Below are 21,110 nucleotides of genomic sequence, written 5' to 3'. Positions count from 1 at the left end.
GGGTGGAGGAAGGGAGTCAGACCAGGAGTGAACTTTCAGTTTCCCATCCGCTCATCTAAACTGTGTTTGAATAGAATCAGTAAGGTACTTGCTCAAGTTAAAGGGGGAGGCTGGTTGAGACGAAAGGAATTCTTTGAGAGAGGTGTCCTATTTTGCCAACAAAGTCTGTTTATTTTGCAGTGGAGGTGTATTTCTTTTGAGTGGATATTCATATAGTGTTGTTTGTTTGCAGATTGTTGTAGGTCACACAGAACTGGATCCCTGGCGGCTTGTAGACAATCAGAGGTTAATGCTTATAAGTCTGTATGAAAATGAAAAGAGAAAGAATGTTTTAAAGCTGTATTCATACCAGGCCTGTGATCTTTTATGAGGAAATGCTGTTATTTTCTTTTTTTTCCCAAGCGGAGTGAAATGTTTGAATGGACACATATCAAAAAGGTCATTATATTCATTCATTGTTCTAGTAAGGGAGTAGAGAAAGAGAGCATCATTTCATTTGACCTCGGACATATACCCATGATTGTCTTAGCAAGGTAAAAGGACTTACTGACAATAGCAGGTAAGTTGTCATCAAGGGAGACTGTTGTCTTCAAAGTAGTCCAGGCCCCTGATGACTGTGCCAGTTTTAATGGGGAAGTATTATCTATGTGGTAGATGCATGAGTGCTTATGTTATCTAAAGAATAAAATACTAATTTCTTGGCATTAATTTTTGGGCCATGCTTCTAGCACCATTTGTTTGTATGTGTTTGCCCCCCTGTAGAATGCAGGAGTCCTCTAGAAAGTCTATGTTAGCTTCTAGCTTGCAGTTATGTATCTGCAAACTTGGTCAGCCACAGACCTTTGGCATCAGAGAAGTAAATACCAAAAGAGATGGCCCCAGTACAGATCTCATGGGGACCCCACCAGTGATGCTTCTTTTAGATGAGTGCATGACCTATGCTTCTTTTAGATGAGTGCATGACCTATACTGATAGGTTGGGTTTTGTTAGTGATAGTTTGCTATCCTTCAGGGGTGCGTAAGAGTTAACATTTAGTTTGTCAGTAATGCCAGAATGTGGAATATTGTCAAAGGCCTTCACCTGGACGAGGTAAGGGGTGTGTTACTGACGTGTATTAATCTATTGCATCAGTGAATTTCTTGATGAAGTTTATCAGATTCAGGAGGCAGGATTTACCTTTACAAATCCAAACTAGATTGAGTCCAGAGAATATAGGCTGATATAGTCATTATTTATAAATTTCTTGATGATTAACTCCATTGCCTTGCAAGTAAGGCTTATTGGTTTGTAGTTGCTAGAATCAGTTGAAGGTCCGCCCTTGTGAAATAGGATGACCACAGTTGTTCTCCACACCTCTGAAGCAAAGTCATTTGAGAGGCTGAGAGTGAACAAATATATTAAGCAGGCAGTAAGACTGTGCTTGATACTGACATGAAAACCGCTGAGCACATTGTCTGGACCCATCAAGCTAGGGTTCTAAGCCTTTGGGAAAGCTCTCAGGACCTACTGTAAAGTAGTCTATGCTGATGCAGACATTATGATGTGTGAGTGAAAGTTTGAGGAGATGGGAGAAAGGTTGTGACTAAATTTATCCAGTAGTCTGCTGGTTATGTCATCATGGGCTGAGCATGTGCTGATGTTCATCGTGTTTCACTGTTGCAGTCATTACTCTTGGGATGTCCTGCTGTCAGGCTACCCGCAGTCTGCCTGAATTCCAAAGTCCTGGTCCGGCGTCGGTTGCTGTTGCCTCTTCCCTGACGTGGGTATAAAAGATGCAGCCGACATCATTTTCTTCAGTCTTTCTTGCCGCGCGGTGCCCGAAGCAGAAGCAGTTCGCAAGTGCCGGTCGGCCGACTTCTGAGATTTTCGTGTTCGAATTTCAGATCTGAAGTCTTCATTTAAAGCTAAGTACCCCATTGGGGAAACTTTTTTCTTGCTCCAGACCGATGTCCGAAAAAGTTAATAATTGTATTTCTTGTGGGAAGCAAATACCTCATAAGGACTTCCATTCTTATTGTATTCCTTGCATAGGCCCTGATCACGACGTTGCTAATTGCAGGATTTGTGCTAGATTTAACCAACGCACTATTAAGCGTCGGTACGATTTTGCATTTCATTACTTTGGCCGAAGATTTAATTACACGATGTCGTCTGATAGCCATCTGGCTACCGCAATCCACAAGAAACGCAAGGAAAAGGATAGGCATCCGAGGTCCAAAACTGACGAAGAGGCTTCTTCTAAGCCAGTCGCCGGTTCTCAGTGAGGCGCTTTCGCAGCCCCTGACGCCCACTACCTCAGAGCCGCAGGCAGCTTCCGACTCCCACGTGGAGCAGACTAGGCCGCTGGAAACTCAAGGTATTGGACACTTGGAAAATATTCCCTCAGATGGGTTCGGAGCCGCTGAGCAGGCATCGGCATCTGAGGGTGTTTTCAGGCCTACACAGTTATATGTAAAACTGACTACAGCTTTAAAGGCAAAGACAAAAGCACCACTAAAGACAAAGAAACAAGAGCAGCAAGCCCATGGACAGGCCTCCATGTCTAAAAAACAGATGCTCAAAATGGCCGAAGACCTAATTACTTTGATCAGGGGTTCCATCCCCCTCCTGATAAGAGGCCTAGGCAAGAGACAGAATATGAATCTTCAGATCAGGTTTCCATTTCCTCTGACTCCTCTTCTGAACAGGAATACTCTCTTCCTCCCTATGAGGATTCTGATGCTGAAGAATCTATCCCTTCAGCCTCTCCTCCTGAGGATTATTCTTTTGGGGAAACCCTGCACACCATGAGGGAGCACTTCCACTGGGAGAGCCAAGACTACTCAGAATCTAAGAAAAGGCTCAGAGACTTTCTTTTACTACCTCAGCACGAGCCTCTTGCTATCCCCCCTGTTTTAGACATTGTAGATGTATTTTCAGAGTCCGGCCTGTCTCCTGACTCTTTACCCCCTGCACTGGGGGAAAACTAGCACTTTTTTCACAAAATTGGCACATGATCACCCAGGACAAATGGGTCTTGAATATAGTCTGTCAGGGCTACAGGTTCCACTTTCACACCCTGCCAAGGGCAAAAGGTATGCCAGACCTGTCACACAATCAGTGGGCAGAGGCACAAAAGCAAGTTTCATCCCTCATGGACATGAGGGCCATTCAGCGAGTACCACAGCAAGAGCAGGGACAAGGATTTTACTCAAGACTTTTCTTGGCACCCAGAAAGGACAAAGCCTGAAGACCAATACTGGACCTGGCTATTCTAAACACATTTCTGGACGTTCCAAATTTCAAAATGTTGACTCTGCAGCAGCTTCCGCCCATGCTGGGCAAGAAGGCTTGGCTTGTAGTTTTGGACCTAAAAGAGGCATACCTGCATGTCCCAATCAGACAGTCTTGCAAAAGATACCTCAGATTCATAGCTGGCTCAATACACTACCAATTCTCTGCACTGCCCTTTGGCTTATCTACTGTGCCCAGGGACTTCACAAAATGCCTGGCACCAGTAATTGCTTTTTGCAGACAAAGAGGAATTCATATATATCCTTACTTGGACGACTGCCTTATTCAAGCAGAGAACAAGGACATTCTACTAAAGCATCTGGCGTTTATAAAAAGATTACTAATTTGCCTAGGGTACACAGTAAACGAAAAGAAATCAAAACTAGTACCCTCTCCACAGATAATATTCCTGGGTGCAAGCTTAAATACAACTGCCCAGATGGCTTATCTCACGCCAGACAAACAAAGGCAACTGACTTCTTACTTCCAAATGTTGGCAACAAAGACCCAGTTATCTGCAAGAAAAATTCTGCAGGCTTTGGGCTTCATGGCATCCTGCATTCTGCTATTTCCATATGCCAGACTGCATATGAGGAAACTACAGTGGTATCTAAAAAGTGTTTGGACTCAACATTGCCACAGCCTGGAAACATTAATTACCCCTCATTCCCTGTCTGCAACAGGAGTTTTGACGGTGGGCACAGGCCTGTCACCACAGCAAGGGACAGCCATTCACTTTACCCACAGCCAGGCAGACACTAACAACAGATGCATCAGATTATGCCTGGGGGGCCCACGTGGCAGGAAAATGTATTCAGGGCACATGGCCAGCAAGCCAGATGCATCTTCATATCAAGAGATGCTACTTCATCCAGGACAACTACTGATAAAGACGGACAATACTACAGTCATATGGTACATAAACAAGCAGGGAGGCACACATTCCTACCCCCTCTGCAGACAAGCCATGACTTTGTGGGACACAGCATTGACTTATCAAGTTCACCTGCAAGCACAATTCCTGCCAGGAAAGATAAATAATATGGCAGACGAACTAAGCAGAAACCTCATGGATCCCCACGAGTGGAAACTGGATCCCCAAGTCTTCAGCATGATAACAAGGAAATGGGGATGCCCAGACATAGATCTATTTGCCTCCTCTCACAACTGCCAACTACAGAGATTCTGCACAAGGACTTATCACAAGCAAGCATGGAAAGTGGATGCCTTATCCTTCAGCTGGAAAAACCTGACAGTATATGCCTTTCCCCCACTGCCTCTCCTCCCAAGGTACTCCTAAAGGTCAGACAAGAGAAGCCAAAAATGATACTGATTGCCCCAGACTGGCCACGCCAGCACTGGTACCCAATCCTAAAGAACTTGTCTCAAGGTCCAGCCTGGACATTGCCTCAAATTCCTCTCTTACTGACCCAATAAAACAGTCAGATCCTGCACAGCCAACTCAGGACCTTAAATCTTGCAGCATGGCGGATAATGTAGCCTTTCAGAACACTCCTCTCTCCAAAGCTGTGATGGATGTTATTTTGGAGGCCAGGAGGCCCAGTACCAAAAATCTTATGCAGAAAAATGGAAGAGATTCTGTGCTTGGAACCAGGCACAAGGAATTGACACGTTTGTACCAAACATTCCTCCGATTTTACAATACTTAACTGAGATGCTGGACAAAGGCCTATCCTTTTCATCAATTAAGATCCATGCCTCTGCCATTTCAGCCCATTACAATACGGAACCACCTATCTTTTCTCATCCTTTAATAAGGCAGTACCTCAGAGAGGCAAAAAACATAAGACCTCCAAGGAGAGCACCAGTGCCTGCATGGGACCTCAATTATGTCTTGGAAAAACTCACACTGCCTCCTTTTGAGCCAGCCTCAACAGCTGATATAAAATTCTTATCCTGGAAAACAGCTCTGCTCCTAGCAATAACCTCTGCAAGACGAGTCTCGGAGTTACAGGCACTCATGGCTGTGGAACCTTTTATCATTTTCCATCCAGACAGGGTTTCTCTGAGGACAAACCTGACATTTATGCCTAAGGTGGTGTCCAGTGTGGTCCTTAACCAAACCATTCACTTGCCTACCTTTTATCCAAACCCACAGAACAAGGGTGAGAGACTTCTGCATTTTTTGGACATAAACAGACAGCTACGCTTCTACTTGGACAGAACTAAAGCTTTCAGAAAGACTGAGCAACTTTTAGTGGCATATGCTGCAGGATCACAAGGAAAAGCTATCTCAAAACAGACCATTTCAAAATGGATAGCTCATTGCATTCGTTTCTGCTGTTTACAACATGGCAAATCAATGCCTAAGGGCATTAGGCCACATTCAACCAGAGCAGCAGCCACTTTAGCAGCCTTCCTCAGAGGAGTACCAACCAAAGACATCTTAGAGGCTGCAACTTGGAGTTCGCTGCACACTTTTACAAAGCACAACCACTTACCTCTCTACTCTAAATCCAGAGCAGGCTTTGCCACCTGCAGTTCTGCAGGGCCTCATAGCCTCTCCTAATGCTATTTAGCCCCAGCCACCCATCCTCAGCTTTGGGATTCAACCCAAGAGTAATGATTGCAACAGTGAAACACGATGAACATAGTACAGTTGTGTACCTACCATAAATGTAGATGTTCGAGTGTATTCACTGTTGCAATCCAGGTTACCCTCCCACCATCCCCCTTTCTTTTGCTGGGTCTTATCTGTACTTCTCTATTCTATACAGCCTTTGTGGTGTATTTGCTTGTTGGGTGGCACAGTGGTGCAGCAGTTAACGTTGTCGCCTCACAGCAAGAGGTTCACCGGTTCGATTCTCGGCTGGGGTGCCTGCTGTGTGGAGTTTGCATGTTCTCCCTGTGTTTGCGTGGGTTTTCTCCGGGTACTCCGGTTTCCTCCCACATTCCAAAGACATACATCTGGAGCATTTCTCCCCGGGCCTCCGCTGAAAACAGGCTCTGTGGAACCTAGTCGGACTTTCCCGGTCAACAAATGATAAATAAATAAAAAAATAAATAAATAAAATGAAGGAAATGATTACCTTAGTGCATGTTTATTGGCATAATTTTTAGCTTACCCGTTTGGGGGGCACCTGACATCTGGGGCAAGAAAAACTGAAGAAAATGGCGTCTGCTGCATCTTTTATACTGCTGACGTCAGTGCGCCAGGGAAGAGGCAACAGCAACTGACGCTGGACCAGGACTTTGGAATTCAGGCCGACTGCGGGTAGCCTGCCAGCAGGATAACCCAAGAGTAATGACTGCAACAGTGAATGCACTCGAACATCTATATTTATGGTAGGTACACAACTGTACTTTACGCATCAGTTCAGTTCAGTGTTAATTATTGTTTCTAAGATTTCTAACGTAACTGAAAAAGGAATTATGGTTGTCTTTTACAAATGTGGTGTTTAATATCCTTGGAGGATTTGATTTTGCTTTTAAGTTCTTTGTTTAGCTTCTTGAGTTCACTTTTGAAGCTCGAGGTCTTGAGTTTAATCCTTACAACAGTGAGTTTCTTTCTTTTATTATATAGTTTATTAATGCTACAATTCCACCACAGTGGTTTGTTCCTAAATTTAGGTCATAGGTTCAGAGGTTCATAGGTGTGTACTAGGCTAATGACCCTGGAGCCTTTATAAGCCTAGCCCATAGAAGTGCACTGGCATCGTGCTGCCCGACGTTAGTTCCCAGTGCCTCTATCAAGTAGAGCCACTGGAGTGATCCCCAGTGTGAACTTTCTATTTCCCATCCACTCATCAAGATTTCTCTTGAAGAGGGCCAGTGAGGTGCTCTGCTTGACATGTATGGGAAGTCTGTTTCAGAGCATGGACAGTCTCTGGGTTATGAACCTGTCCCTCCAGCATGTTCTGTTGATTGTGGTAATGAGGTTGAGATCTCTGGAGCATGTGATGCGGAGGGATTGGGATTGCATTTGTGATGGACAGGAGCCTGGCATACCTATGCAAGCACTGAGGTTTGAATAGAAACTATCCACGAAAGCAACAGTGCATGCTACTTGGTCATCTAGGGGTGGGAGATCATAAATCACAATGAGTTGTTAGCTCACTGCAGTAGATTTGATTTTGAGTTATCTCTAAACACAAGATTTGATGTTAAATTTGGTTTCCTCACAGTGAATGTTAGAGTGGTGATCATATCTGACCAGTGATGGCATAGCTACAGGCATAGAGCATAGTGGGTCATATTTGTGAGGAGTAGAGCCTGTATTTTTGACCTCTTAGTTGGAGAATGAACTAACTGGTGTAAGGAGTTTGCCCTTCTGAAGCTTAGGAAGTGTTGTGCATATTTAATTTATAGAAGTGTAGGTCTCCCAGTTTATGGATGGCTTGTTGAAATCATCTAGAAGAAAAGTGTTTTGGCTTTTTGGAGAGTTACTTCAGTTTGTTGGTATATGAATCACGGGTTCTGGGTGGCATGTAGGGTGGGGTGTTCTGTAGTTGGTTGTAATGTGTTAGGAATGCTTTTTAAAGGTAAGTACAATGAAGTGGAGTTCAAGATGGCTGTCTTGATGTCATCAGGCTTCTTAAGAATAAAGACACACCACCACTTACAACACAGTCATTCCCAGAGATGATCTGAACGAATGGTATACACTGAATCCTGCTGTGCAGGGGATGTTAGCATTGCACTGGAGTCATATTTCAGTAATGATGCAGATATCAATATTTTCCTGAGTCTGGAAGGACTGGAGGGAGTGCAGATTTTATTTAGGATTCTATCATTGAGCAGAGATACTTTTATGTAGTCATAGTTTTGTTGGACTATATCAGTAGATGGAGAAGACTGGCCTTGCCTAAAAAAAAGCATCACTGGGGGAAGAGAATGCTTTTGCTAGTAATACTAAAGACACAAAGAGAGAGCTGCAGACTTTCCTTGGTGAAACGGTTAGAACTGTCAAGTATCTCCTTCCGGGCTATTACACATGGACTTTCCTAGAATGTCATCATTACCTAAGCCAGTTGTTAAAGCTAATTATCTTTTGTTTGTATGCAGCATCATTTATATTGAAGGTAGGATGCTGCTCAAGACTAGTCCCTTACCAGCCTTAGTCACATATTTTGATCACGTATCTCTTCAATGTTGTTCAAGAAATTCTCTAGTCATTCACTCCCAGGTATACAGTGACCATGCCATATATGTACCTGAAGTAAAAGGACTTAAGAGCTCTTGTGACATGTTGAATTCTGACAGCAGAGAGACAGTTCCCCATCGCCTTTTCCTTGTTGCGCTAGATGAATGGTACATTCATTTGCCTCACTATGAGTCTTCAGGAGTAGGACCTCACCAAGTCTATTGGCTTGGCCAGGTTGCCTTAAAGGCTTTGACCTGCCAGCTGAGTGGCTCCTTATTTCATGTCTAGCATTTGCTGGTGTTGTAGTTGTAGTTGACTTCAAGTGTGTCACAGAAGAACTTGTTTGCACATCTAACATCTCTGAGGACTTTGTGGTTTAGGCAGAGATTTCTTGAGTATGTCAGTGTAGAAAGGCTTGACCTTTGGTTTGGGGCCAGGTTTTGTGAGGTGGGTATCAAGGTAACCATTTGAAATGTTGGGACCCGCTGGAGCAAGTCCTGAAACATGGAGACTGAATGGCCGGAAAAAAAAAACAGACTTACATATACTAATTTCGAGATGTCTGTTTTTTGGAATATTCCCTTTTCTCCAAGGTATGGTGATCTCGTAGTTGGTATATATAAGTCTAGGGAGTGCAGGTGGGGCCTTGCCCCCCCCCCCTTTCTGAAAGAAGATTGAAGGAGAAGAGCAATGTTCAAGATTTGCTCTTCTCCTGGATTTTCAGTCTTTTTTTTTTTCTGCTTGTTGGTACTCCGCATTTCGAGTGCTGACATTTCAGTAGGGAGCCAGGTGTCTGTACAGGCAGCAGTTGGTGCTGTTTGCACCTTGGAGGGCCTTCAGTAAAGACTAGTGGGTTCATAATATGGTTTTGAACAGCTATATCTTAGTATTCTTGTTTTTTCCCCAGAGAAAAGCTTTAGTCAAAAGACAAGGTAGTCTCTGAGAGCTCTTGGGAAAAGCCCACACTCTGCTAAGAGGGAGGAAGGCATAGAAGTACTCTGTCCTTCAGCACAAAGCTAAGGATTCCACTCCGACATCCTGACTCAAGAAGAGATGAAAGACTTTTTTCACATCTTGGACCCTGGTAACATCAAGTGAGCACATCTCCATCAAGTTATAGATTGTGACTCTCCATGAGGTCATACCTTTGCTTAGACAGAGTACATTAATATGTCAGTGGACATGATAGAGACTTTTTCTTGTTTGTCCAGAATTTCCACAAGAGAATTCTTCAGTTCATTCTCAGTGGGTTACATTTTCAGTAGAAGTACTGCAGTTTGGATTGTGCTCTTTACCCTGAGTGTTTACTGTGGTGCTAGCCATGGTGGTGGAGACTTTGGAAGAGAAGGAACTTAATGTGTTGTACTACAAACACACTGTCTTACTGGCATTCTGGTAATGGTGCCCTGCTACCATCCACTGGCAGTCTACAAAAGCTCAGAGTCCCTCTCACTTGCCCATATATGGGTGTGATGGACCAGTCACTCAGCAGTACAAGGAGTGCTTACAGACCCACACAGTTGGCACCATTTCAGTTTTCTAGCACCATTGTAAGAGAAGGATCTCTTGGAAGACCGTTCCTTACTCTGGATCTCTTCAGCTGCTACACTCAGATAAGAAACCCTTTTTGGTTTTATTTCCTTTCTCAGCTTTTTCTGTTAGTGCTTGAATAGCATATTCTGCTCATTTGATTGTTTTTTTCTGATTGGAAATGTTATATATACTTGGTATTTTACTTTATCTGCACAGTATAAGACTTGCACTGTTTATTTTAAGCTAATTCCTAGTTTCTTTGGATTTTTAACCTTCAAATGTGTTTGATGACCAGTTGTGGGTGTTTTCATGAGTTTCTATACTAAGGCCATTTTACAGAAGTTCTTTTATCTTGTGCTTCCAGAGCTGTGAGTGAAACTTGTCTGTTTCTCTTGATTTAAAGCTTCATTTGGAAGTTATGACAAGAAGACTGTGAAGATTGGGGAAAGATGGGCGAAGGCTGCCAGCCGAGTCAAATAGAATTTGATACATAATTCCATCATTTGTATAAATAAATGTAAAATACAGGCTTATGTTCTTAAATGAAAGAAAACACTGTAAAATGTGAACTTCAAGATTGTTGAAAAATTGCCATCTGCTGTAAGGAAAATCAAGCCAAGCATTTCAAATGTTCTTTGAAGTTAGTTATTTAAAAAAAGTGGTGCCGAAGTGGCTAGCTGAACACATTTTTTCTATTGTCTTAACTTAAGGAATAATTAAGAGTATACATGGGAAATGTCTTTTATTATTGTAGTTTCCTGAGCAGGTGTTATTTTGCTAAATAATGCAGTTAGTGGCCTGGGAACTCCAGACTAAGTGTCAAAATGATGTAATGTGAATACTGGGAAAACCTGTCAAAATGATGTAATTTGGGAGGGCCTTAGCAGAGCTGTTTGCTAGTGTTTTTAAAACTATTGTAGAGTGAGAAACTAAAAGCATTTTGTCTTGGACCATCAACCCCAGTACTGCTTATGCTCTTTATGTATGTAAGTAGGGTTATAGCACTGTGTTTTCTCTTAAGAATAGCTAAACATTAGAAGGTTAGATTGTGTTTTTCTTTGACATCAGACATGTCCTATTGTATTGTTTTAAGTTTCTGTGTGATCTCTGAACTCTTAGATATCTCTGAGGTGTAGTAGTATTGTCCTGTGTTTTAATTATTTATTATTAAATATTTTAAAAGCCTTTACCTGTGGCTAGTTTGTGTAGAGAAGTAGGCTCTAGAGTACATTGCATATTTAGAGGTTATCGTAATAGGCCACTCTAATAAGCCTTAGACTGAATAGTCACATTACCAATTGGATAGTAATATTACACAGTAATAATTGGACACCCTTTCAAGAGCCTTTGGGTAGCTGATAATTATTAAGCTGGTGGTGGCAGGAATTACTACCGTATAGTCTGGGTAAAGGGGCACAGCTAGAGAATCTGTGTCGGCCTTTCCCAGGAGTGTCTGTGAAGTTGTCTAAATACTTATCTCCAAGTGTGTGTGGGTGTGTGTGTGTGCATGTCAGCTACCTGGGCAGGGACACGAAGCACTGGTGGGACAGAGAGGGTACTGGACGTTAGCTTGCCAGCTAGGCTGAGATCTGGACCCTATAGCTGTTCCAGTGGGGAGTCTTATTTGGGAACTGGAGAGCAAAGGGAGCCAGACCCAGACTGACTGTGATCTGTGTGTGCACTTAAGGGAAATTGTACTTTACTGTGTGTATTAGTTATTCTTTCCTCTTCTAGGAGACGACCTCCCTGGTGTTAGTGGTGAGGATTGAGGCTCCTTGATTGCTGGGCCAGGGCATGGTCGTCACAAAGATATGCAGATGTTGCAGTTTTTTCTTTGGTGTTATTATTTGAGGTGACTGAGTAGCATTACAGCATTTTAAACAATGTTATTTAAATCACAATTTTCACACCATTTTGTATGTTACACATTTCTGACCAGATTTTCTCATGGATTTATGCTTTATTTCTTATCTAAACCTCTTTTCCGTTGCTTCTAGTTAGTTTGGCTGAAGCTAGCCTCTTTTTTTCAAAAGTTCAGTGACTTTTTGGCATGATTTAGTGCTTCAAACTGTGTTACTAAAACTGTCATTTTATTCATGCAGTGTTCAGAATAGTATCCCTTCAGAAATAGTCTTCAGATTTCTATTTAGAGGGAGAATAGGATGATTTGTTTGATTTTTACTGGCTGACTGTGCAGCCATTGTTTGGTATTAGTCTGGCTATTTTTTTGTCCCCTGACTTGATGGACTCCAATATGGGTGCCCCTCTCTCCCCACCATCTGCCCCTTTTGCACCAAAAAAACTTAAAAGTAAACCAAGAAATATGCTTCAGCCTACAGATTGTGACTCCGCAGTAGCCATGAGCAGGCTATCAGACCACTCACCTTCTTTGGCCTTCAAGCCCTGGTGTGTTAGTACCACAGCTGTGCATGACACAAGGGACATACACATGCTCCAACGCTGTACCATTGCTTGGTTCAGGTACAGGAGAACCAAACTCTTTAGGTGCAGGGGATGTCAGGGGTACAGAATCTGTTGCCACTAGTGTAGTGCATGCAGAAAAGAGGCAAAACTCCCACCATGTTGTACAGCAACTGTTGCTGCCTTTGTTCTCACCTGAGTTGTTGGCTGTGGCTAGATCTGTTATCCAGGCTGTTAATTACAGGGTGCATAGCCACTCCACCACCTTTCTACCACCCATATATCTGATTTAAAGGAGATTTGGATTCTGAGCTTTCAGAATTGTTAGTGTGTGTGACCAGTCAGTTTCCTCTGAAGACAAACAGGTTCAGAAACCCAAACAGATGTTTTCCTTTTCACAAATCCTGGCTAGATTTAACAATGAAAAGACCATGTCTCCTTCAAACTTAGTCCCTCAAGATAAAGTAGGCAAGTCGCTAGAATCTCGGGAAACAGGCTGGAGCTAGTGTGGAGACTGTTGTTAGACCTGTCCTTGCTTTTAAAGTTTTTATTACCAATGCTTTGTACAGAAGTTTCTCTTGAGGTGTACGTATACTTTAGATGAGTTATCTGTATTGTTACCTGCTGAGCGCAAAGTCTATGTCGAATAGAATGTTTCCAAAGTTTCTCAGGTGTCTAAACATGCTTTAAACAGTGCTTTAGAGGAGGCTGATAATTTCTGGAAATTCAGTGACATCAGTTATGGTAAGGAAGTATACTTGGTTGCACAACTAAAACTTCTCTAATGAGTAAAAACATGAGATTATGAATGCTCGACTTGATTCTGATTGTGGGCTGGGTACAACAACTAATCAGACCCTTAAACACTGAGATAATAGAGTTAAATTGATGCAAGGGGTGTCTAAAATGTTCCATAACCCCAAGTTTCCCCCCAGTAAGTAGCATCATTTTTGGTAGCCCAACAAGCAGAAGTCCCAGCTGGAAAAAAACAAGGCACCAAAAGGAAATGGCAGGGCGAGAACTTCACCAAACCCAATGAAAGGGGTTCCTTACCAAAGAAGAATAACCCCTCTTCCAACCTATGATTATGCTGAGGCTCAGCAACTGTCTTTCCCAAGTTTCCCTCCATGTGCTCCATCTTGAAAGTTGGCTCTCAACAAGATTGCCTAGCTATTCTGAGAAATGGGTGCTGAACATCATTGGCAGAGGTTACAGGTGGCAGTGGAAGGAACATGTGTCTCTGTTCAGGGGGGGGGGTCCCCTTCACTTTCCTGACCAGACTTTCATTCCTGCCTGTACTCTAGCACATGCTGGACTCAGGTGTCATATAACTGTTCCCTTCTTTGGAGAGAATGACATGTTTCTACTCCAGAATTTTCCTGGACCCCAAAAAAAAAGCTATTGTGGAGACTGTTGTTAGACCTGTCCTTTCTGAATACCCTTCATCAAGATCCTCACGTTCCCGATGCTTGCCTGCAGACAGTGCTTCCTCTTATGCCAGACCACTGCTTCATGGTGACCTTGAACTTGAAGGATATGTATCATCATTGCTCCTCGTTTCAGGAGATATCTGAGATTTGTTGTGTCTAGTTTGCACCTTGAGTGTTTACCAAATGCCTTTCTCTTGTAGTGGGTCACTGCTGGAGTGTTGGCATTCACATTATTCCCTTCTTGGACAACTTGCTGATCTGTGCAGAATCTGTATCAAGGTGTTTGGAATCATTATAAAATGACTCAGTCTTGAACCTTCAGAAGTTGTGCCTGACAACCTCGCAAAGGCTCATCTTCTTGGGATGCTTAATCAACATCAACAAAAGAATGATTCTTCTTCCTGAAGACAAGGTCCTGTCCTACCAGACATTTCAGGAATTCTCCAGGAGGAATCTCACCTCAGCAAGAGAATTCCTAAATATTCTACAACTGATGGTGTTAGTGATTCTCTTGATACCACTGGCACATCTCTTCATGAGAACAATTCAATGGTATGTATGAAATTGTTAGATCCAGCACCTACATTCCCTAGAATCCCAGTTGTCGGTGCTACTATTCATCAAACAAGAGTTACAGTGGTGGAGAGAGGTTATATAGCACTTCCTTTCTTTCTTCCCACCTCTTCTGGAGCAATCTGTCCAGACAGATTTGTTTTACTTCATTTGGGAGCTGTGTCAGTTGAGGTGCAAGGTCAGACCACTTTGATTTCCAAGGTCCTCCTAATGTAGAAGCACAGTAAAGGAGTGTTTGGCGTGAAGTACTACCACAAACATACTTAAAAATACAGATATAGTAGTGTACTTTAAACAGCTTATTAAAGTGTGATTATTCAGTAAAAGTACTTTGCTTTGTAGAAATGAGCCAAGAGCCACTCAGTTGTGCAGAATTTATAAAGTTCCAAAAACAAGATAAGCTAATTAATAAGCCTTCCAGCCAATAAAATTAACTACATGCAGGAGTCTGTAGTGTGTTTTCCCAACCTATACAGACCAGACTACCATCCAGTGCCACTAGATGGAAATTCCGCTGACCTCTTGATGTAAAAACACAGGGAAGTGTTTGCTAGAGTGTAAAATACACTACATTATCCAGCAGCTAGATAGATAATGAATCCAGAGTAAGTAAGTCAGTAGAACAGACAGAATGCACTTTTTTTTCAAAATAAACACAAGGAAAGGCAAATAACTAAAGATGTAAGTAGCAGTGTGGAAAGGAGGAGCTTATAAAGCTCAATTTACAGAAAAGGTGTGCAGCTTAAAATCAACAAGTTTAAAAGCACATCAAGCAATGGGAAGGTGGTTGAGAAAATAACTATTAGGGAATCACAAGCAGTGTTTGTAGTTTTTGCAGGCTTGGAGTCTTACAAAATGCAAAGATCCAGAAATTCCCTGTGCATGTAAGTATCACTCAGGAAATAAATTATCCAATGAAAAAAAACAACGTGTGGAATGTGCAGCCTAGATAATTTAAATGTATATATCCTACATAGAACAAAAATACCAGGCCAAGTAGATTTCTTAAAACAGAAAGCAGCTCTATTGGTTTAAGCAACTCACAGACAAAAAAATATAGCTTTACTTTCCTCACCCAGCAGAGACTCGCCAACAGTGCTTGTAGTTTTTGTAGGCTTGGTGTCTTATCTGAAATTATTATTACAAAAAAGTATAAGACTACCCCCAATGCTTCCAGCTACCTGCAAAACATTTCTAAAAAATGCATCCTTAGAAATTTCCACAGCTGTCGCATGGACTTCTCAAAATACATTCCCAAGACACTTTAAGCTGGATGTGATCTTTGGTTCTTAATCTCCCTTCATTCACAGTAAGCAGAGGTATTTTTCCTTGATGACCACACAGGAGTATATGCTTGGGTCTGTGTCCTGTTGGTTGATGAGGCTGGACCTCTTTATAAGCATAATCAGAAGTTACTCACTTGTCATAACGGTAGATCTGGATGAGCTTGTCCACCTTCCTTCCTCTGCCTCATGGTAGACGTGGCCTGGATGATTATTAGTGATACAATAACTTTGAGTGCTTTACTTTTGAATGGCATACCTGACGTTTGGAGTGAATGCTAGATAGAGCAGTGTACAAAAAGGGAAGAGCTAGTAGCCTATGAAACATACATCTGTTGAGTTGATGGAAAACCTGCAGTTGCAGTTACATTTGTAGACAAGAAGGGACTTGCTGATTCAGATCTGCCATTATCGTAAGTACGTCATTTTCATTTATCCACCACACTTCCCTATCTGCTAATTTATTTATTTAATATTTGTTAACCGGGGTAGTCCGTCTGAGTGATAAGAGCATTTTCAGTGGAGTTCCAGGGAGAAAAGCTTCACAGACAAATTTTACAAGATTTAGAGGAGAACAAAACAAATTGTGAACATCATAAAAATTCTCCCATCATAGGGAAACATATTATAAACATAATGATAATTATAAACATCATAGGTACATTACTAAACACAGTAAAGAATTAGATTAAAATCTGTCTAAAAGACGTAGAATATGGTAAGAAAAAGTAGAGAGAGGAGGTAAAGCACTAGATAGAAACCAAGAAAGGACGGGGTAGAGGCTATAAGAGGAAGAGGTGAATGGACAGGAAAGGTGGAGAAAAAAATGATGAAGATAGGTGGACAGGTAAGGTAGGGGAGAAATGTTAGGTAGGAAGAAGGAAATGAGAGAATAGGGCAGGGATAAGCTCTAATGTAAGTGTGTAAGAATATAAAGGACTAATGTAAGTGTGTAAGAATATAAAGGAATAATGTAAGTGTGTAAGAATATAAAGGCAACATTTGGATGGAGAGGAGGAGATGAGAAAGAGAGTAAGTGGGTAGATTATAAGGGGAGAAAGAGAGTAAGTGGGTGGATTATAGGAGAAGTAGAGTGCTAAATAGAGGTATGAAGAGGTTAACCAGGTCTTGTACATGGGCAGAGCCAGTTGGTCCTGAGGAACACTCTTTGTTGGTATGCCCTGGGGGGGGGGGGGGTAGAATTCCAGAATTTTGAGATGTAGTTTGAGAAAAGAGAGTCTCTGCTTTGTTACCTGATTTGGAGACTTGTAGTAAGGATCTGTTGGAGGGTCAAAGAATACGAGTGGAAGAGCAGGGTTGTTTTCAGGTTGATAAGCAAGTCTGTGTGCAAGGGAAAGCTGAGTGTAAGTTAAATAGTTTGGTATTTCTAGCCAGTTTAGTTGATGTGAAGAAGAACAGTGGTGAGACCTGTAAGAGCAGTCAGTGGTAAATTTGGCTATTTTATTATAGAAGGTTTCGACCTTCGTTAGGGTAGTTTTATTAATGTTAGTGAAGATAGGGGAGGCATATAATAGGGTGGGGAGAAGATGAGTTCTAGCTATAGCTTGTCTTGAGTTGTTAGTCAGGAAAGGTTTAATTCCATATAATGAGCCAAGTTTCATACAAGTCTTCTTGATGGATTGAGAGAGATGGATATCAAAAGACAAGTTATTATCTATTAGAATGCCTAACAATTTAGTTTGAGTTACAACTGTTATTATGATGTTGTTTGAGGAACAGATATGGAATGCTATAGGGGGGAATTGGGAATGGCTGGGGTAGAATAACATTCGCTTAGTTTTAGAAAGGTTCAGAATCAGTTGTGAGTCAGATAACTAGCTTCAACAGATAGGAAGGATTGCTGAGGAATACAGACAAGATTGTTTAGGGAAGGAGCAGCACAGATGAGAGTAGAGTCATCTGCATACTGAATGACAGAGGCAAGTGGAGTGGAAATATGGAGTCTATTTGTAAAGATGGAGAAAAGGAGGGGACCAAGAATTGAGCCTTGTGGAACTCCCATGTTAATAGGTAGTAAGGCAGAGAGTTCATGCTGCCATTTGACAGCTTGGTGCCAACCACAAAGGTAACTATGGAACCAAGTTAGAGAGGAGTGGCTAAGGTTAAGGGGGGGGGGGTAATTCATCCAGAAGTTTCTGATGGGAAACAGTGTCAAAAGCTTTAGCTAGTTCTAGAAAGATAGAGGATACTAGCTTCCCATAATTTCTGTGTTGGTTTATGATATTCGTGAAATTGAGAAGGGAAGTTGTGGTACTGGGATTTGGGCAGAAGCCATGTTGCATGTTAGAAGGTTACTGGATAGTAGGTACTTTGATTGTGGACACACTTTTGTAATATTTTGGAAAGGGGTGGTAAGACGGCAATGGGTCTATAATTAGAGAATTCAGTAGAGTTACCACCTTTGTGCAGAGGGATGATATAGGTAATTTTCCAGCTAGATGGAATGTATAAGACAGAGTGATTGATCAGAATATTGATTGGATAGGCAATAGCACTGGCTTTCATTTTTAGAAATTATGTAGGGAGGTTGTCTGCAGCCAGGGTAGTTTGTTTGAGTTTAGAGAGTAGTTTCTTGATACTGTCGGTTGGAATGGGGTTAATAGAAAATTAATTGCTGCTTTCATTAAAGGTATTTGGGATATGTGGAGTAGTTGTATAGTTGGACTTAAGAAGTGAATGAATGGAACTAGTAAAAAAGTGTTGAATTGTGTAACAATGCTATCAGTATTGTTTAAGGAAGATAGAGAGGGGGTTGATGAGTGTCTGGGTTGAAGGAGTTTCTTAATAGCAGTCCAGAATTTCTTGGGATTATTGTTATGTTTTTGTTGTAATATGAAGTAGTACTTTTTTATCAAGTTTGACTTGAGATTTTGCTTTATTGCTAAGTTGTTTGTATTGGTCTAGATTATTTTTTTTTGATAGAATGCCAGGTAAATCAGGCTTTGTCTCTCTGTTTGAGAAGATGCCTTGTATCTTTTGTTAACCAAGGAGCATAGTTAGATTTTACTCTTGTAGTTTTACAAGGTGTTATCTTATTTAGAATATCCAAAAGGATGGAACTGAAGCATTGAAAGGCAGCATCGATAGGGAGAGCTTTGAGTGAAGACCAATCAGAGTTTAAATAGAGTGATAAAACTGTTGTTGAAATTCTTTCTGTTGCAAGTTTGATGGAAAAAGGTTTGTCGGAGGGAGGGTTAATATGAAGTCTGAATAAATAAGTAGGGAGATGATCACTGAGAGTATTAGGGAGACATCCTGACTGAAAAGCAGAGGTAGGTTATTGGTGGTTTTTGTCAGATCTTGTGGATTGGATTAATGAGAAAAATTTCTGCAAAAAGATTGGTAAATATGGGGGAAGGTGTACTATATCTTATTTGTACTGTGTGTAATGTGCTTTGAAGCTGCATTCGTTCATTACTTCACTAACTTCAGTGCATACCACATATTTGTCCAGTTCTTGTGCTAAGTCTGTCTTTTCTAAGCATCTACTTAACCTAGTCTCACACAAATCTTTACAGTTGCTCTGTTGTCACTTCTGCAAGGAACTTTACTTGTTACACTACTGTTTTTTTTTCATAGTTCACCTTGTACATTATTACAAGGTGAACTATGGAAAAAAAAAACAGTAGTGTAACAAGTAAAGTTCCTTATTATCTTCGTTGAAGGTTGTGCGTCAGGGCTGGCAATTCGGCACGTAAAAATCTACTGCCAATCATTAGCGGACCGGAGTTCCGCTGTGGCGACCCCTAACCGGGAAAAGCCGAAAGACACAACAACCTTGTACATTATTACTGTGAACAAATAGATGCGGTAGATCAGAATTTGTTTTCCTACCATGGGGAAGTATTTTATCCAAGTCTGTGCTTGCAAATAAAAGTAAACGCAGTTTTACAACATTGTTAATATTTTATTTGTTTCAGCTAAAGAACACCAATGTGGAGAACAGTATTGCCACCACATCACAGTTAGAAAACACAGCAGTCTATTCGTTACATCTTTGTGAATGCCTTTTTGATCCGTACCAGACATGGAGGAGGCAGTTAACTGGGTAAGTAAAATAAATATCTCCTCAGTGCTCTTAAGGTTCCTGACCTTGAATCATTTTGCCTAGGTAGTTTCATTATTGGCCAGAGTAGTGTTTCCTGTTCTGAACATATATATCCCCAACAGATGGGAAGTAGTGTGGTTTGAAGTCTGTGTTTGTGCAGATTTTATACTAGAGTCATGACTGAGGTGATGTTTATGCACCGGAACGAAAACATGCAGTTATCTGTATGGTTCTGTGCATCATATCAGTTTTCATTGAGGCCTTGTGTGTGCTTTTGGCTCGATGCTCTTTTTTGGCGACTTGTAGATTCCTGCTTGGGACAAAGGTATCTTAATATTAATTCCATGTGATTCTTTTGGGTAGTAGTAGTATTTAAGAGATAGTAGTAGGTATAGTGACATAGCAGTTAGAATTATTCTGTCACAGTGCTTGATATGTGGAATCTGCACATGCTTCTTATGTCTGTGTGAGTTTTTACTGGGTGCTATAGTATCCCGCCACATTCCAGTGATGTGCCTTAGGTTAATTAACAGTCTTCCAAGTTTCAGGCTGTAAGCAGTTGCCTGTGATATCACACAAGACAAGTTTATCCATTATTGTCTGCTGAGTATTGAAACAAGTTATAGATGTTCTTCATACCACATTGCTGCAGTCCTAACACTTGGGTAGTCCGCTGTCCCAGTCGGCCCGAATACCAACTGGCGTATGCTGTTGACGGTCAAGCGCATTAGCCTGACGACAGGACGACAGGGAACAAATGCGCATGACCGACGTCATATCCTCAGTCTTTTTTGCCGCATGGTCCGATGCAGAAGCAGTTTTGCAAGTGCAGGTTGGCGTTCTGAGATTTTCAAGTCGGAGTTTCAGACTGAATCCAAGTTGGCTAAGTACCCGTGGGGATTATTTTGGTTTTTCTTGCCTCAGTATTTTACCGGATGTCAGAAAAGTGAATAACTGTATTTCTTGTGGGAAACAGATACCTCATAGGGATTACCATACCTTGTGTATACCTTGCTTAGGGCCTGAGCACGACGTTGTTGGCTGTCGCTCTTATGCTAGATTTAACAAACGCACTATAAAGAGAAGATTAGATTGTGCCAGGTTAGTTTTGGGAAGCGGTGTAATTATAAAATGCCGCCGGATGCTCCGGCGCTTCATCAAAAAGCGCAAGGACAAAACAGCAAAGCCTAGGCTGGAAGAACCGTCCGTCCCGGACGCCGGTTCTTTAGAGGGCTCGGTGGAGCCAGGGGTTCAGCCAGAAATTTCTTTGGAATCCCAGGGAGAGACTTTATTACTGCAAGATGTGACCTCTCAGGAGGTAGGCCAGGCGGAAGGGGCTTCTCAGGTAGCTGTTCTTCCCTCCCTTCCTAAGGTGGTTAGGCCCTCCCTGCTGTTTCCAAGGCTTCTCCCAGGGCAGGCCAGG

The 21,110-nt window shown here is 41.9% G+C and overlaps 1 protein-coding gene across 1 annotated transcript in view; it reads left to right on the top strand.

The window, feature by feature from the left end:
• Window positions 1-21,110, top strand: part of NBEAL2 (neurobeachin like 2) — a 3,059,867-nt gene that overhangs the window by 1,226,856 nt on the left and 1,811,901 nt on the right. Inside the window, exon 5 of the mRNA XM_044066003.1 lies at window positions 19,560-19,687. Coding sequence (XP_043921938.1) covers window positions 19,560-19,687 — 128 coding nt within the window. The remainder of the gene's footprint in view (window positions 1-19,559; window positions 19,688-21,110) is intronic.

This window comes from Protopterus annectens, chromosome 3.part0 (genome assembly GCF_019279795.1).
Source record: "Protopterus annectens isolate FY-2018-M chromosome 3.part0, PAN1.0, whole genome shotgun sequence".
Taxonomy (NCBI): domain Eukaryota; kingdom Metazoa; phylum Chordata; order Ceratodontiformes; family Protopteridae; genus Protopterus; species Protopterus annectens.
This window is presented reverse-complemented; position numbering and strand designations above follow the sequence as displayed.